The 17442-nt window shown below is 43.8% G+C and overlaps 1 protein-coding gene across 4 annotated transcripts; it reads left to right on the plus strand.

Moving 5' to 3' along the window:
- Positions 1-1270: 1270 nt before the first annotated feature.
- Positions 1271-17186, plus strand: LOC103374828 (protocadherin gamma-C5-like). 4 transcript variants are annotated; one of them, XM_008304977.1, is made up of 5 exons: positions 1271-3973; positions 9005-9063; positions 10049-10102; positions 12702-12799; positions 14400-17186. In XM_008304977.1, exons 1-5 carry the CDS (start codon positions 1511-1513, stop codon positions 14681-14683), a joined length of 2958 nt encoding a protein of 985 aa, XP_008303199.1. In that variant the 5' UTR covers positions 1271-1510; the 3' UTR covers positions 14684-17186. The 4 variants fall into 4 exon arrangements, with proteins under 4 accessions (XP_008303199.1, XP_008303200.1, XP_008303201.1 ...); XM_008304978.1 differs by having other exon boundaries at positions 14403-17186; XM_008304979.1 differs by lacking the exon at positions 10049-10102.
- The last annotated feature ends 256 nt before the right edge of the window (positions 17187-17442 follow it).

The following is a 17442-nucleotide window of genomic DNA, read 5'->3' on the forward strand; positions in this document are numbered from 1 at the left end:
AAGCCCAGCAGCACCACAGACTTTAAGGAGGTGATCAGTGTCCTGGATGCGTCTTTACCGGACAGCACCTGGACCTTTGAGAGCCAGCAGGTGAGAGGAAAATCAGAAGACACTGTGGGAAATTGCATTTGTTAAAGTTGACTTAGAATTCCCATAACTTAATTTTCTTTTTTCACTTGCTAACTTGTCTAATAATAGGCCTATACATCGTGTGCACTTTTATTGCTTGCCTGGGGTCAGCACCATGTGTTGCTACTCATTGTTCATAAACAACGTGACAGAACACATTCTGTTTTTAAGCCGTCATTTATGTTTATACTATAGTCTAATTATCAAGATTGACACTAGCTTTAACAAATCCAGCTGTCATTTCAAAGAAAATTCAAACAAAATAGAATATTTCTGAGTAGCTTTAGTAAAAATAATAGGCTACTACACCACACCACTCGTGCAGGACAAAAACGACTGTACTACTCTAATATGTTTTTGTATAATGAGATTTTTTAAAATTTAAATTAAACATTATATATCTTAGTTAACATAAGATCAATTGCATTTCTTAATGTTAAAATAAGAATAGTCATCACTGTTATTCATCACATTTTATGACTGTTTTAATGAGATTAAGGTTCATTTATTTCTCCTCAGTTTCTTCAGTTTTATTACTCTACATTATTTTTGCTTTGTTTGAAAGACTTTTAAAACATCTTGATGTTTCTTCTGCATTGTCTGGACCTTTAACTTGTCTGCTGCGTCTAATTTTTAAAGCTTGCATTTACTTAACGACATTTGGTGGAATCATTTAACTTTCAAACGACCGTCCGCTTTTAAAACTTTGATCTTGCGTTCTTTCACTGTAAACCTGGCCGGTGGGCAAAAAGCGGTTTGGAAACCACGCCCCCATGCGGTTACAAGGAGCATAGCTTTGAATAGTGCGCTGTTGTGACCAAGGGAAGCGCTTCATGAGAACCCGTGACAATTTTTTCCCCCCCAGTAGTATAAGATAACATCTATCTTCCATGTGTGTTCATATGTGTGAAAAAAAAGAATATTCCACTCTTAACACATCCTCTCATGTTAAAACTGGACATTCCTTCTTTCACTGCTCTCTAAAACTTTTAAGACAAGCCCTTGGTTGATCCTCGCCTGCTTGTGGAGTCACTGGGAAGTTTTCAGTGTGTGTGTGTGAGATGTGTGACAGCGCTGGTCCAGCCCTGTCTTCCAATGAGAGGGAAGGCCTCCGTGGCCTCTCCCCGCCCATGAATGAGCAGAGTGAGGCGGAGGAGGCAGAGCAGAGAGTTTCACTGGAGGCGCAAAATACTTTGATTTTCGCCCTCGTTTTTTTTCTTACACGGCGGCCGTCATGATTACATCAAAACTTCCCATACCTCTGTGTCTAAAATGGAAATGTTTACAGTCGAGCCTGGCAGCCTCGTGTTAATACTATTATGGAAACGTTACGGTGAAAGAAGAAGTTGAAAACTTTCGGCGATCCTCGGAGCGCAGCACAATGGACTCCAGACAGAGGAAGCGCTCCGGAGGAGGGAGGCTGTGGAGGATTTACTTGTATCTGGCCTGCGTCTCCTGCGCGTCCGCTCAGCTCAGCTATTCCGTATCGGAGGAATTAAGTCCGGGCTCTGTCGTTGGGAATATCGCTAGAGATTTGAGTCTAACTGCTCAGCGGATTGTTCAGAGGAGGTTGCGAGTGAACTCTGAATCTTCAACGCAGTACTTCGAGGTGAAGCAGGCGACCGGCGATTTGGTGATTAAACAAAAAATTGACAGGGAACTAATGTGTGAATTGAGCTCATCATGTTCGCTACACCTTCAAATACTTCTGGAGGACCCTTTAGAGATCCATCGCGTCGTGGTGGACGTTCTGGATGTGAACGATAACGCACCGCAGTTTTCAACCAGCAACATTTCTTTGGAGATATCAGAGGCGGCCTCACCGGGCACACGGTTCCGTTTGGAGAGCGCACATGATCCAGACGTGGGTACCAACTCTTTACGCACTTATCATCTGGCAGCAAATGACTTCTTTATTTTGAATGTGGAAACTAAAAGTGACGGCAGCAAGTTTCCAGAGCTGGTGGTGGATAAACACTTGGACAGGGAGACACAGGCCTCCTTTCGCCTGTTGCTCACTGCAGTAGATGGGGGTCAGCCGGAGAAGTCTGGCTCAACACTTCTGCTCATTAAAATTCTGGATGTGAATGACAATGCGCCTGTCTTTGACGAGCCGGTAAAGACAGTTACACTGCTAGAAAACGTTGCACAGGGCACTTTAGTAACGAAATTAAACGCGACTGACGCGGATTCAGGCAGCAACGGAGAAATATCATTCCTGTTTAGTAAATACACACCGGACCGCGTTCTCAAACTTTTCAGTGTGGACTCTAAAAGCGGAGAGATCCGTGTTAAGGGCGATGTGGATTACGAGAAGGCCACTGCGTACCACATCACAGTGCAGGCCAGAGATGGCGGCTCTCCCGCTATGGAGGGCTCCTGTAACGTCATAGTGAACATCATTGATGTGAACGACAACGCACCAGAGGTGACACTGACGTCAGTGACCAGTTCCATCAGAGAGGACTCCGCACCAGAGACCGTGATAGCGCTCATCAGTGCACGGGACCTGGACTCTGGTGTCAACGGGAAGGTGACATTAACTGTTCCTCCAGGTTTGCCATTTAAACTGAACTCAGCTTTTGGCATGCACTACAGCCTCACCACTGCTGGCAAACTGGACCGTGAGACTGTCCCAGAGTACACAGTGGTCATCAAGGCCACTGATGCTGGTTCCCCTCCCCTTTCATCTCAAACCACCTTTGTGGTGAAGCTCTCCGATGTAAATGACAATGCCCCCACCTTTTCTCAGCCTTCATACTCTGTGGACATCCCAGAAAACAATGCCCCCAGCGCCCCCATTGCTTCTGTTTCTGCCACTGACCCAGACGTTGGTGACAATGCTCGCATCTCCTACTCCATCCTTCCCAGCATGGTCCAGGGCTCACCCATCTCTTCTTATGTCTACATTAACCCAGAGAGTGGCCACATCTACAGCATGCGCTCTCTGGATCATGAACAGCTTAATGCTTTCCGTATTGAAGTGCAGGCCCGGGATGCTGGGGTTCCTCCACGGACAACAAACGTCACTGTGCATGTGTTTGTGATAGATGTGAATGACAATGCACCAGTGATTGTACACCCTTCCGTCCCGAAAGACAAAAGATTACAGCTCACTGTGCCCCCATCTGCTGGCCCAGGGCACCTCATAAATAAACTGGTGGGGGTGGATGCAGACAGTGGGCACAATGCATGGCTGTTTTACTCAATCGCCCCTGGGCCCAATTCTGGCATGTTCCGTATTGGGGCACACAGTGGGGAGCTTCGCACAGCCCGCAAGTGGGCCGAGGAGGAAGGTGGCTCAACTTACGACATCATGATCATCATCCAGGATAACGGTGAACCACCAAAGTCCAGCTCTGTGAACATTACAGTAACGGTGGAGGAGAAGGGCGCAGTCAATGAAGCTCCAACAAACCCTCGCCACACGACCTTCTACCACCGCACAGGGATGTCAAATATCACTTTGTACCTTATCATTGCTCTCGCCTGTGTATCAGCAGTGTCCTTTATCACGTTTGTTGTTCTCATGGTGCGCTGCCTGAGGCACCGTGGCCCTGGGCTGGGGGACTCTGACTGCTGCTGCTATGGCCGCCACAGGTCCAGCCGCTACCATCAGAGGCCCAGCAAAGACCTGCACCTGCAGCTCAACACTGATGGACCCATAAAGTACGTGGAGGTCCTGGGAGGTCCCCAGGAGCCGCATACACGAACCTACAGGCCCTGCTACTCCACCATATCTAGCCGCAGTGACTTTGTATTTATGAAGACACCCATGCTGAGTCACAACAACACACTCAACATGACTCTCAGCAGGAAGCACCTTATGAACTCAATCAGTGAGGTGAGGGCTTAACTGGGAGAGTAAGCGTTGCACTGGTGGGATAAAACCCAGTATGAATACATGGTTCTTGGCAATGCACCTAAAAAATCAAGTTTTGTTCTGATATGATAATGGTTTATCTGTAAAGGAAATAGGTTTGTGGCATTGTTTCAATACTTTGACTCCTGATAGTGAAGTTTTAAACAGGCTTTCATCATTCAGCAGGACCTGCAGTATTTTATCTACAACACATTTTTTTTAGATGGAGGATTCTTTCTGCACGGTGAAAGTGCTCTTAGAGCTTTGTGTTACTAGGTTTCGGCAGAGTGAAGAGCAGCTTAATATTTAACGTGACCTGTGGCCAGGAAATGTGGTTACTATCTCTGACTTAAAGCAACTCATGTGACAGAAAATGGTGTTTTCGTATAGATAAGAAAGCTGGAGATATAGAGAAAGTGAATCGAGTTGAATATGGCTGTAATGGCAGAGGAAGGAGAAACATAAGTGCTTCTAACAGATGGAGAGGAGGAGACAACCAGATGAAAATGGGTCCTGCAGAGTTGGCTCGGTGGAATGGCTGGGAGACAGGATGACAGAGGGAGAGATGGGGGGTGAGGGAGAGGAAAACAGGGCCAAGGAGAGAAAATGGTAAGAGGGGTGGAGGGAGAGAGCCAAAGAATAAAGCAGTAGCTTAAAAACAGGAATTCATGGGGTCAGTGGCCTGACCCCTGACTTCCTGTTATCCTCTGAACTTTTGGTGATTGGTTCCAGGGCTGAGCATCACACAAGTGAGGCTGTTCTTGCTGTGCAGCCATTTCCAGTTGTCATTTTTAGATCCTCCTTTCCATGTGTTCAGAGTGTGGTTTGAATGAAGGTTAACCAGATCATGATCACATGAATGAGAGACACAGACAACCCTTTTAGTGGCTTAATGCAAAGGAAGTACATTCAGAGATAGAAAATGGCTGACAGTCCTCTCATGAAAATGATTTACTTTTGAGGAATTTAATTAAAAAAGGAGTTTTTTCATCCTCAACCCATTTATCCTTGAGATTCACCCTCTGTCATTTCATCTTTACTGTAGAGTTGATGGTGGGAGGTCATCATGGTTGCTGTGGTGTTTTGATGCGGATGTTTAGCCTCGTTTCTTTTCAATATATGTATAAACATTTGTCCTATTTTTCGTGAGTCTGTATTATAAAGACTCTACACTGAACTAGGTTGTTCCTGAGGTCAGCAGGGTACCATCTGTCTCCCTGCTCTAGTGACACGTGTGCAATGAGGACAACAGAGGGGAAAAGATAGGGATAGATCGCTGGAAAGGAACGATGGCTTTATGCACGTGTGCCACAGTGACAGACGGCAGAGGCTATTGTGGCTTTAGAGCAGCAGCCATCACTGTGGGTGTTTATGTGCTTGTGTGCGTGAGATTGTGTGTAAAAGCATCAGGCACGAGGAGCCCTCCAGTAGTGTGTAATTTTAGCAGGACCCTGGGGCTTTAGTGCCTTCCCACTGCCCCTCTTTGTATTCTCTATTCAGTTGCAGTGTGCTGTTTTGGCACACTCTGTTTAACCATGTACTACCACAGACAGTTTGGGCGGAAATTACAGAGATGAGTTTGAGTCACTCATCACTTGTCTTTTCCATCTTGTAAATTTATCATTCATTTTATTATCTGAATATTCCCATGATGATAAGTTTTTTTAAAAAGTCAGTGGAAGTTTACGAAGGTTGACACGTGCAATGAGTTTGGCTAATTGTTTTGTAAATATAGATTTTAGGGATAAAATAAAGGCTGCACGTGCAACAAACTGGCTCATGCGGTTCAGTGAAACTGTCCTCAAGGGTTTTGTCAGTTGACTCATGATGTTTGTTTAAGGGAGAGAAGATGAAAATCAAACAGCATGCCTCGCTCTTTTCTGTTGTGGCCGTGCTGAGCTTTTCTCTTACAGTGAATTAACAGTGTCATAGATTCAGCATTTTAGAGGTTAGATATCCTGATTTCTACCGGCGCAATCATTACCAAAACACAGTATGTGTCAAAGTGCCAAGGTTAAATACTGTGTTGTGTATGTGCATTAGAAATGATTAGAACAACCAAACAGAAACCTTTTCACCAGTTTCTGTGCATGTCTGGAAACAGAGTACAAGCTACACTTGTATGTGTAGGAAGTGTGTGAATGTACTGTGTTTTTACAGAGACAGAGAAAAGGACGAGACTGTATTAATTCTACGTTTGGATAAACTTTTGTGTATCACAATAGAGACGTGGTTAACTGTTAACCACATGTTTTGGCAACCTTTACAGTCACATACTCACAAACATCCTGGAATGTTACCATGTACACATCAGTTCAGTTGTTATTTCCTGATGAATCCAGTTGTCTGTAAAGACGATAGTTCTTCAGCTGACACATATTATAAAGCAGTAGCTGAGGAACTCAGCCTGGTTGTAATTCACCAGAAGATTCCTCAAAGCTCTGTGATTCAACTTAAAGATGGAAGGGAAGCAGACTGACAGTGTTTAAAGCTTCCAGGTTAGTATGAGAGTCTTTCTGTGGGATGAGAGGTCAGACCCACAGAGCTGTAATCCCTTCATCTAACTCTGCATTGGCAGAGCGTGGCTGACAAGTCTGTCTGACATTCTCTCTCTCTCTCTCTCTCTCTCTCTCTCTCTCTCTCTCTCTCTCTCTTTCTCTCTCTCTCTCTCTCTCCAGCCCTTAGATTGAACTTGTGCTCTGAAAAAAAGTTCTGTGGATTTTGAATACCTTCATATCATCTTTCTTTAGTGATCAGCTCATTTCAGAAACTATGTAATACAGTAAGAAGCACAGCTAAAGATGATCAGATCATGGGAGATCAAGTCAATTAGATTTTGATCCCTGTGAGCTAATAAACCTGGCTTGGGATTTGTTTTCCCTCGCAACTGTTGTTGTCTCAACAATCTTCAGGACTCACCAACTCAGAACAGTTTGAGGTTCAGTAGGCAAAAACGATTTGAAACTCCTCAGTTGGACTTTTTCACTTGAGCAGATGAGATTTGCATTCTTACAGGTACTACATATCTGCTTGCACCACGGTGCTCATAATGAAGCATATAGAATTACAGCATTTTCAGTATTTCTCTTAAGCAGGCAATGGGGTGCAGTATTCCAGCACAGACTCTTTCTTCCACATGCCCACAGTGGGATCTGACCTTGGACATGACAAGCTTATGTGTGAATGTGTGTGGTAAGAACGAGTCACACAGCTGGAATGCTGGGCCTCTTCTGTGGATGTTTGCTTCCACTCAGTGCTGATATTTTTTCCTTCTCGCTCAAACTCAGACAGACTTATACGCCCCCACGCACATACACATCTCTGAGTCAATTTTTAGGCTTGAAAACATCGACCGAGCTCTGCTCTAAAGTAGGATAAGGGGTCAGATTTGCCGTCACCTTCTCGTCTTCACCCACTATGAGTATTTTATGTTGTAATAATAACAACTTGTGAGTTCTGGCATTGGTGTTTTGTTCTAAGCACACAACCGAGCAGTCCTGTGTTTTATCTGTCTCTGTTTTCCTTTTCCTGAGAGCTGAGTACAGGAAACCTTTTGAAAACAACACTGAAATTTAATCCACTGGCAGCTATTTTCACTCAATCCTACATAAATCACAGGGCTGATCAGTAATTATATTGTGTAATTGAATGATCGCTGATTCCTGATACAGCTCCGTCACTTCTTTATAATTCACACTCCCTTTGTAGCATCCTTTAAAAGTCCTTAGGAAACCAGACAGTGCAGCACAGTCCCTTTATTCACTCTCTACTTAAGTTGCTGTTGATTCGTTTTTGTGAGCTGGTGGTCACTTGTTTTGTCTGCATAGATACTTAACACTACTCCCTGTTTCACTTGTGTAAACAGACTGTTCCTCGTTTGTCCTTTTTGTGCGTTCACTAAGCTGCCACATTCACTAGTGCATTTATGCCATATTTACCTGTATTCTACCAGATGCTCCAGTTGTGACAGTTGCCAGTTTATCCCACAATGCTGCTCTTTTTGTGTAGGCATTTTTGGGGTATTCTTGCTTTCAGTTTTCTCTCTCCTGCTCTCTTGCTTCTTTTCCATCATTCCCTTGGGTAGGACAGCTCTTTTAATAATGCAGCACATCATCCTGCCGGCCTCTCTCTCCGGGGAGCTCTTGTGTCGATTAGGCAGCAGAATCTGGAGCCAAGCCAGGGGTCTATTCACCGCATCACTGCACAACAAGAGAGCCTGAGAGAGAGGGAAAGAGCTAGAGAGATGGAAAAGACATGGCGACATGGCCAGTGAGGTAGAGATGGACAAGACTGCAATGGGCTTGGAGACATTAATAGAGAGTAGCAGAAACATACGGGGATGAGAAAGGCTTTTATTGCTGCTTAGCCTCCACTGTAACCTTTTCTCTATGAGGTTCTGGTACCAGAATAACAAACAAACTCACTTAACTTATTCCAAGGACTTTCTCTGACCTTTGCATTTATCTAAAAGATGTTTACAAGAGCACTAGCAGTGTGGGAAGCTAATCAATCTGTCCCTCAAAAACTGTAGTGTGCATTATAGTTTATCTTACATTTTTCACCGTTATGTTAAATTCTGAATTTAGCCACTGAAACTTCCAGGAAGATAATTACTTTCAGATGCAAGTCCTTTGGACATTCTTTTCGTCTTCTGGCTGCATTGGTGAATTTGTTTGGGTTATATAGCGGATTTATCACTTAAATGATCATGCATTTCTCTTTTTGATAATGTCTGCCTTTTGTTTTCAGTTTTGACTTCTGTTTTTCTGAGCAGTTTTTATGCATGTGTGCTCCTCTGCATCATTGTTTTGCCCCACAGCTTTTAGAACAACATGGATGCCTGAACATAGACATTTTTTTGAACATTTCACACAACAAAGGATAAACACAGATATACACCATCACATACAGGTGGCCCAGCCACAAAGAAACATCTGTCGAAGGATAACATGCATCTCACTGTTGTTGCAATGAAACATACATTTCATGTTGCATTCTTTGCTCTCTTCACAGCAAAAGCCCCCCAACAATGACTGGCGCTTTACACAGGGACAGAGACCTGGACCTAGCGGGTGAGTAAACTGAGACACACACACACACACAGATTAAAAGCCCAGTAATATAATGTTGATGCTTATCGTAAAGACAAAGAGTGAGGAAGGATGAGGAATAAAAAAGAGGGGGGTTGGTAGTGAGTGCTGTTGCCATTGCTGTCTGCAGGGTGCTGATTGCAAAGTACTGATGACATCGAAGTATTCCAGTGGCATCTTAATCTGACTCTAAGTTGCGTTAAAGTGACGATGGATTTGTGGCTGCATTTCACCGCATGATTTGACTCCTGAAGCAGCATCTCTGCCTGTTTTCAGGCTGCTTTATAAAATGGCTGCCGCAGCTTCCACTCCCCCTCCCCCTCCCCTGCTGTTCCTTTCCTCTCTGCGCTCCCTGAGCCTGTGCGCCATCACTCAGTACTACTGATGAGGGATGGTGACCAGCGCTAGTGGGGGGATGGGACAGTGCTTTTATCCTTCTTGTTCTCTCTCTCTTCATTTTCTGCCATCTGAGAGTTGGTACTGACTGGTTACTGTAATTGCTGACACCAGTGACTTGCCTTTTAAATGGCAATAGATGAACCGTGTTTCAGTTGTGTGGTTTAGTGAGCATGGGTGCTGAAAGCTGATCATCGCTATTTGCCATGTTGTGGGGACTAACATGGAGTGCAGGCAGTAATAGTTTTCACAACAGTGATTGCACAACACTTTCTATGAGTCAAGGCTTCTCCGTGAAACACACCAGCTGAGGCAAAATTTCTGCTGTCAGGAAAACGTTAGATACAAACACAAATCACTGTAGCTTTAGAAGGAAATAATATATCTTAGTGCTAAAAAAAACAAATAAATATATCTTCCAATCTCTGGTATTTTAAATAATGGACTCATATTGTATTTCCCACTGAGATCTAGTGCATATCTCAGTGTTTTCCTTTTCTTAACACTAACCCCAGCCTTCAGTCAAATACACAATGGTTCTTTCAAGCTGTATAACTTCTTGTGTTTTTAGTCCCCACATGCCATACGGTACACACATACGATGGACGCCGAAGAGTGGGACAAGGTACTAATTTAGACCTAGGCACTTTACTGTCACCTTCTGTCCTTAGCAGCTGATCAGGGTTCAGTTTTGTCAAATCACTGTTCAAATGGAAGATGGACTTGATGAGCTGATAAGGGCAGAGCGGGACTAAAACCTTTTAGGTAGTGCACTGCAGTTGAGTGCTGTGCTGTGTGTAGATGTACCTAACCCATAGCTTCTGTTAGTCTCCCTAAAAGTTTGATGGGGTTTGTTGATCGATGTGCATAGGCCACAATGCCTGCTGTGGCATAGAAAGGACTGTGATACTTTTGAGTTTGTGTGCAGTGTTTTGTAGATTTGCCATGCCTTGTATGTGTGCTATACATATAGTCATGATAGTCTCGACAGCTCTTCTTCTCTCCTACGAGACTTGCTTACCATACAGTGTTGCCTTTGATGTATGTCTGTGATGGTTGTAGCTCAACACCACCACATGCAGCTTTATTCATGTTATTTATCAACTGGAGGTCAATTAAAACATCGGTTTCGTAATTTGTTTCTTAGAGGTTAAAAAGTTTCCCAATGAAGTAAACAGGAGTCCACACTGAGATCAACATCCAGATGTCAGCATGTGACTGGAGAGATAAAAATAAGTTTGTAGTTAATGTTGAAAACATTCCCTGAAAAACAGCAAGGAGAGCCGTCGTTAGAGATAAAAACATGTCACGCGAGGTTGGAGCCCTGTCTGGTCAACCAGGGACATCCCTCTAGACCACAGTGTGCAATCTTGCTCACAGGAAGTGATAAACTTGACCACAGGAAACGCTTAACACAACCACAGGATGTGATAAGTACAGAGAGACGCTCATTTAGCGTAAATGAAGCATTCTTTTTATCTCAACTTATGTGAAGAGGCACAAAATGGCTGCCCTGACTTCACTGACCGTGCTCTTACACGGCCTGTTTCTCATTGGCTGCCTGGCACAAGACGTACATGTTTCTCTCCCTCGGTCGCTCTCTGGCACCGAACAGAAAACCACTTCAGAGTTTTGGCAGTGCAGTCTGGCAACCTGCACTTAAACAGAGTCTAGTTTGTCTTAGAATTCCTTTTTACTTTTTCTCTTGTTTGTGTCCTTTACTTTCTCTTAATTCCCAGGAGCAGACCAATTTGTTTGTATTTTTTTCCAGCTGGTTTTAAGTAGTAAAGAGTGTTCCCGTTTACATCCCATGTATTTAACGCAGTATGTACAGTGCAATGGTTTTAGACACTAGGAGTAATGTGAGGGTGCTTTCATAAGTAACGGCCTGAAGCACTTCTATTTATAAATTTGCTTCATACAAAGGCTAGTCAACAGAAAATGAACCCAAATCAAATCAATATTTGGTGGCAGCAGTGTCTGCAGGATAGTTGGCAGATAGGTTGTTCCAGACACGTTGGAGAAATTTCCATGGTTCTTCTGTGGATTGAGGCTGTCTCGCCATCCTTTATCATGTAGTCCCAGCCCTGACCACCACATTCAGGGCTCAGTGAGGGGTCAGACTATCCACTGCAGGACTCTATTCTTGTAGTTGCTCAGGGTAGTTGTTTATGACTCTGGCTGTATGTTTGGGGCCAATTTTATGCTACAGAATGAGTTCACTGCTGATGGTAACAATATGTAAACACCTTATGTGCTAAAAACTTGCTTCCCACATTTATTTTTACAACTTATTTCTTCTTAGAAAGCAGCACTTTAGATGTCAGTGTCATTGTAATTTCTGATGTGCCATTGACAGTGAGCTGAACATGCCACCAGAGCCGATAAGCCCTGTGGGTTTGTTAGCCAAGACAGTCAGTAGCCAGTGTACGTTGTGCACTGACACACAGTCTACAATATCGAGAGTGGGTGTGTCTGTATATATATATAGACATACAGTTTTTGCTGTAGTGAAGCTCTAGAAGTACACTGCGTTTTTTTTTTTGACAAATTAAAACCATCATCTAAAAATCCAAAGATTGAGGTTTTTGGGAACAGGAGCAGAGCCCGGATTAAAACATTGTGACCTACTTGTCGATTGCAGAGCTTGTGTTGGTGTGTCACACGTGTAGGTTAGAAATAAGTCTGTGAGCGTACTAGATCACGGAACTGTTTTCTCTTTTGTTACCCCCACATGCAAATTGCAGACTTCAAATAAGCCAGACTTTGAACATGAAGCTTGCCCAGATGGAAATGTTCAGAGCTCACTGTGCGCTGCGTGTGTGACTGTGCAGACAGCTATTTCCTTTAAAGGTGGTATCATTAAATATTTAATCAGATTTACTAGACGGCGCAGTGCTCATGGTTGTACCAGCGAGTGTGCGTACGTTGTACAGTGAATGTGCAAACACACTTGCTGCTGTGTGTGTCTGTGTGCAGACACATTCGTACATGCTTGGATAAGAGTGTGCATTTGTTTGAGACACACCTTGTTTTGTAAACTATACATCCTCCTTGTTATCCTTGGTGAGTTCTCCTCAGGCTGTGTACTTCACTGTCAGCTGCTTTGCTTTTACATCATAAACCACCAACTGTCAAGTCAGTGAGCTAAACACACACGCACAAACACACTGTAGAGGACGAGCCAGTTATTTACAGTTGTTCTTTCCTTGTTTTCACCACAGGGCAACTGGAGGACCTGAGGTTGCCATGGGAACTGGCCCCTGGCCCCAGCCCCCTACCGAAGCTGAACAGCTCCAGGCCCTGATGGCTGCAGCTAACGGTGAGTCCTATGCCTCGCTGTCTTTTATTTCTTCCCTCATACCAGTTCATTCTCTCTTTTCCAAACCTATTTATATATTTTCATATGTGTAGCCAGGATGCGTGGGCAGTGGTGGTTTGTTTAGTTTCCAATTCGGTTGGAAGGCAACTGGCCAGACTTGCTCATTGATAATGCTCTATCTTTCCACATTGATGTTTCCATGTAGTGTGTTTGTGCTAATGAGAATTCAGAGGTAACCTCAGATGATATTCACGTTGCTGTCCACAGTTCCTCTATGTGTTGAATTTAATAACATGACGGAGGTGCATGTTTGCACTGTACACACTGACCACATGTTCAGCGTTTTATTATGAGCAGTGGGGTACAGAGCTACGCAACCACTTACGTAACTAACAGGTTTCAGGTTCTTGCATAAGTAAAGACTCCCATATTCCACAACACGTATTCTCCTCCTTCTCTGTTCCTGCAGCGACTGTTTAGCCAGCACTGACGGACATGCACACACTGACTCATCCTCAGGCTGTTGCTGTAGAAGACCTTGTAATCACATGGAAAAATACACACAAATTTGGCTTTGAAAGCAGGCTGAGCGAGACTGAATACAATGACAGGCAAACTACATCGAAATGATGGAGGATTTATTGCCAAATAGGCTCAAGTCACTGTTTCCAGTGTTATTTCAACACATTATTCTATCTCCTTCCACACACATAAACACACACCCTCCCCCCTCATGGACACCGCACCAGACATTCTGTGGAATTTTTCCATTGGAGCAAAGAGTGAGACGCAGAGAGAAATGTCCTGGGCACGGTGGTAACCTGCATTTCAGCAACAAGGTTAGAGAGAATGAACAGTTAGAGTCATTAGGAAGGAAAGAACAAACAGTGCATGTGATAAATACTGAAGGTCGTCTCTGCTGTGTACTTAATATCACTGTGTTGATAAGCACAATGCAGGAGCCCTTCCTTAATCAGTTAAAGCACTGTGCTAGAGGAGGAAGTACTGAAAGATTTGGATTTTAGGAAGCCAATGCTGTTAGCACAGCGGTTTTCCTGTACGCTATGTGTGTATATACAGGTTGAGAGGAACTACAGGATGGGGGAGGGAGCATTTATGTCTCTGGCTCTGCAATGCAGGGGCTGTGGGAGACTTATGAGCTGAGCAGCTACGTCATGCTCACAGAGACACAGGGCATGCTTGATAGAAACGTAGAACAGTATGCTAGGGAGACAGTTTCATCATCCCTGTTAAAAAAGAATCATCTGCACACAGTTCCCCATTTTGTAACACCTGTTCTGTCTCTTTTGTTGATATTTCTTTCTACTAATGCCATCGGTTTGCAGTTCAGCTCCTGCAACTTCATGTTTTTCCTGAGCATGTTTGAATTTAATCTGATGTTGACACTGAATCTCCCTTCAATCAAAATCCTATCCAAGCTTTAAAATAACTCCTTTAATCTCCTTTTTATGACCCATTTTCATTTCACTACTTCAGTGTAACACTGTCATAACTTTCAAATACTTGTCTAACAAGTTTCATCCCTCTCTCCACTCCCTCCTCACCCCTTATCCCCCCACTCTGTCTCTCTTCCCCCCAGAAGTGAGCGAGGCTACGGCCACCCTTGGGCCTGGCACTATGGGCCTGAGCACCCGCTACAGCCCCCAGTTCACCCTGCAGCATGTACCTGACTATCGCCAGAATGTCTACATCCCTGGCAGCACGGCCACCCTCACCTCCAACCCTCAGCAGCAGCAGGCCACGGCCCAGCAGGCCACCCAGCAGGCGCTGCCCCCACCTCAGGCCTCGGCCCAGCCCGAACCCCCAAAGGCCGCCCAGACCCCTGCCTCCAAGAAGAAGTCCACCAAGAAGGAAAAGAAGTAGACCTGGATGCAGTGAGGTGAAGGAATGACAAACCCGGCCTGATCTGACGAGAAATTCAACCCCCCGCACCCCCACCATTCGGTATCTTACTGCTCTGCTGTCACTTAGGGTAGCCACAGTCAAAATATTGGCAGCAGGTCACTTTTCACCACATGAACAATGTTGATGGTTCTTTGAAAGTGTCTTGAAGGCTTCAAAGAATCTGAATGTGCTGAAGGCTGTTAGTGTTTCTAACCCGTGCTGTGCTAAAGGTCTAGTATTGTTCATGTAATATTTGTCGGTAGATATTTTGGAAGGGTATGGGGGGTTTCTGTCTTTTTTCCCCCCCTTTTTTTTCTTTTGGCAAAATAATCTAATAAACTTGGACTAAGAGATTCAGTGTAAGGAACCTTGCTGGGTTGACAAGGCTATGCGCAGTGATGTAGTCAGAGATGAAATGTTAATGTCTTTCATGTTGGAGTTATTGTGTGCTTTCCCCGAGATGGAAAGTCAGCTATTGTAAAGTATGCTAGTTGCCATCCGTTAGAATCCTATATAGGGTCAGCCTTGCGGGATCTTGAAGCATAAGTCCTGTGAGTGTAAGGCTGCTGTTTGACAGGTATTACAAACTCTTCTGCATGCTCATTAAGGTTCAAACCACATATACTAGTTTAGAGTTGCAAACTATGCATTGCAAAAGCAAAGAGGAGGACATCCTGAATCTATTATCCTCCCTCCAATCGCAGGTCAATATAATGCACATGTAGCATTTACTTGACACAAAATGACAAATTACTTTTGTAATCATAGTTTAAAAAAAAATAAAAAAAAGATTTTAATCTTGTGATATTTTTATGACCTGAGCATGCACCCAGAGGAAGGGCTGGCAGAGGGTGGGGTGGCATTGTGCTGTGTCTTGGAGTCACAAGCCGTGCTGTCCATGCAGGTGGCATAGCAGCAGGGACGGGCTTCTTGTAAAACACCTCCAGATGGGCACAAGCACATCCTGCCGCTTTGCACCCCCTGCCCTCCCCTCCTCACACCCAGCTCGTGTCCTTCCCTCACTCATTACCCCACGATGAGAGCCAAACAAAGAGAAATGCACTGTTCGTATTCTGAAGATGAGATGATGTAAGGGTAGTAATCACTTCAGTTTTTAGGGGAACATGTAGATGTGGTAAACTTAAGTGCTTAGGAGTTTCTAGACACTTTGTAGGCCTCTAGGGCCTTCATGGAGTATTTCCCTTCACTATCCTGAAGTGTTGAAGAAACTTCTTGATGTGACACAGTAACACATTTTTGTTTTCGTTTTTTCTTCTTTGGGAGATAATGATTCGATATAGAGCATAGAGGAACTGTTTGTATAAGATATGAAGTCTTTACTTTGCCGTCCATCTTTCTGTCAGGCCCCCTGGCCAGATACAACTGCATGATAAAAAAGGCAGCTTGCAGGCTGGGTCAGGGGGAGTGGAAGGGGTGTGGTGAGAGGTGAACAGACTGAGGTGGCACCATTGTGTCAACTGGGGGGGTGGGAGACAACCTTGGCCCTACCCACTGAATGTACAGAGGAACCACTGTTGACCCGCCCACCCCCTGAATTTTCTCTAAATGCACTGACCCAGGTAGAGGTCAACAGAGCCAAGCACAGTCATCCCTGTTGGTGAGGAGATGCCACTCACAGCCCTTCGAAATCTCTCTCCTCCATTAAAATCGATGGGAAACCTCAAACTCTCCACCCCTCACCTACCCTCTCCACTCCCTTGTCCTGTGAGGCTCTTCCCCACTGTAAATAAACACCAGTCCTGTCGATGGTATGAGCCAGGTGTTTGTATAGTAGGGACCATGTCCAACATTTTCAAAACAAAAGTCCCTCTCCACAAGGCGTGGCTTACTACTGGAATGTGTTGCATTTTGTTTTTCAAGAAAAATGAGAAAAATCACAGTTTTAAAAAAAATAAACCAATAATGAATAAAAAATTGAGATGTTCTTCAACAGTTTGTGTTGCAATGTAGTAACTAAGCACCATGGAAGCCAACTAACTCTTCAGTGTAAATAAATGAATTAAAAATAACTTTAGATAAGTAAACAAAGTGACACACGTAGACTAGTTAACTTGTGGTATGTGTTGCGCATATTTTTGTGTTTATTTTCTCTCTACTATCTTTTATCACCCTGTAAAGAAACAAAACAAACAAAAAAAAAGGAAATGTTTCTATCCTTCTGTAACCTCTTAATGTTCTTTTGCGGTGATTTTATCTTGTGCATTTGTGAAAGAATGCCTCTCATTCTCTTTCTGTCCATATGAACAAATGATTATAAATATTATATATGTGTAAGTCCGTCCGCTGCTGAATTAATACTACTCTATCCTGCTGTATTATCTTTCTTATCAAATGCTTAGGACCCCACGCTATATCCCCTGTGTTACTCTCTTATTTTTATGCTAATATTTATATTGCTGTTTTATTTTCTCTTGAACACTGACATTTCAAATAAAAAGATTCTGAAATGATTTAAAAAATACTTACACGTGTGATTTGTTTCTGTGCTAATATATGCAATTTACACACAGGCTGCAGCTTGAGCGAGTTAACTTTCAGCAACATTAATCCTATTAATTCATGAAACTCACCTGTAAAAAGCCGTAACAGCTGTGAGAACGTCTGTCTCTGAGAGAAGGAGCTTTGTTCAATTACATGTCCAATTCAGATGTTTGTCCTTGTGCCTGTCAAGAGGGATAAACCAGAGAGGAAAATACAAAACATGAGCCTACAAAATA

This window comes from Stegastes partitus, unplaced genomic scaffold, assembly GCF_000690725.1.
Source record: "Stegastes partitus isolate 25-593 unplaced genomic scaffold, Stegastes_partitus-1.0.2 Scaffold2371, whole genome shotgun sequence".
Classification (NCBI taxonomy): Eukaryota; Metazoa; Chordata; class Actinopteri; family Pomacentridae; genus Stegastes; species Stegastes partitus.

Excerpts from the sequence above, each read along its gene's own strand:
- LOC103374828 (XM_008304977.1), top strand. The coding sequence starts at position 1,511 with ATGGACTCCAGACAGAGGAAGCGCTCCGGAGGAGGGAGGCTGTGGAGG. Across the intron at positions 9,064-10,048 it reads CAGAGACCTGGACCTAGCGG|TCCCCACATGCCATACGGTA; the intron begins GTGAGTAAACTG and ends TTGTGTTTTTAG. Across the intron at positions 12,800-14,399 it reads CCTGATGGCTGCAGCTAACG|AAGTGAGCGAGGCTACGGCC; the intron begins GTGAGTCCTATG and ends TCTTCCCCCCAG.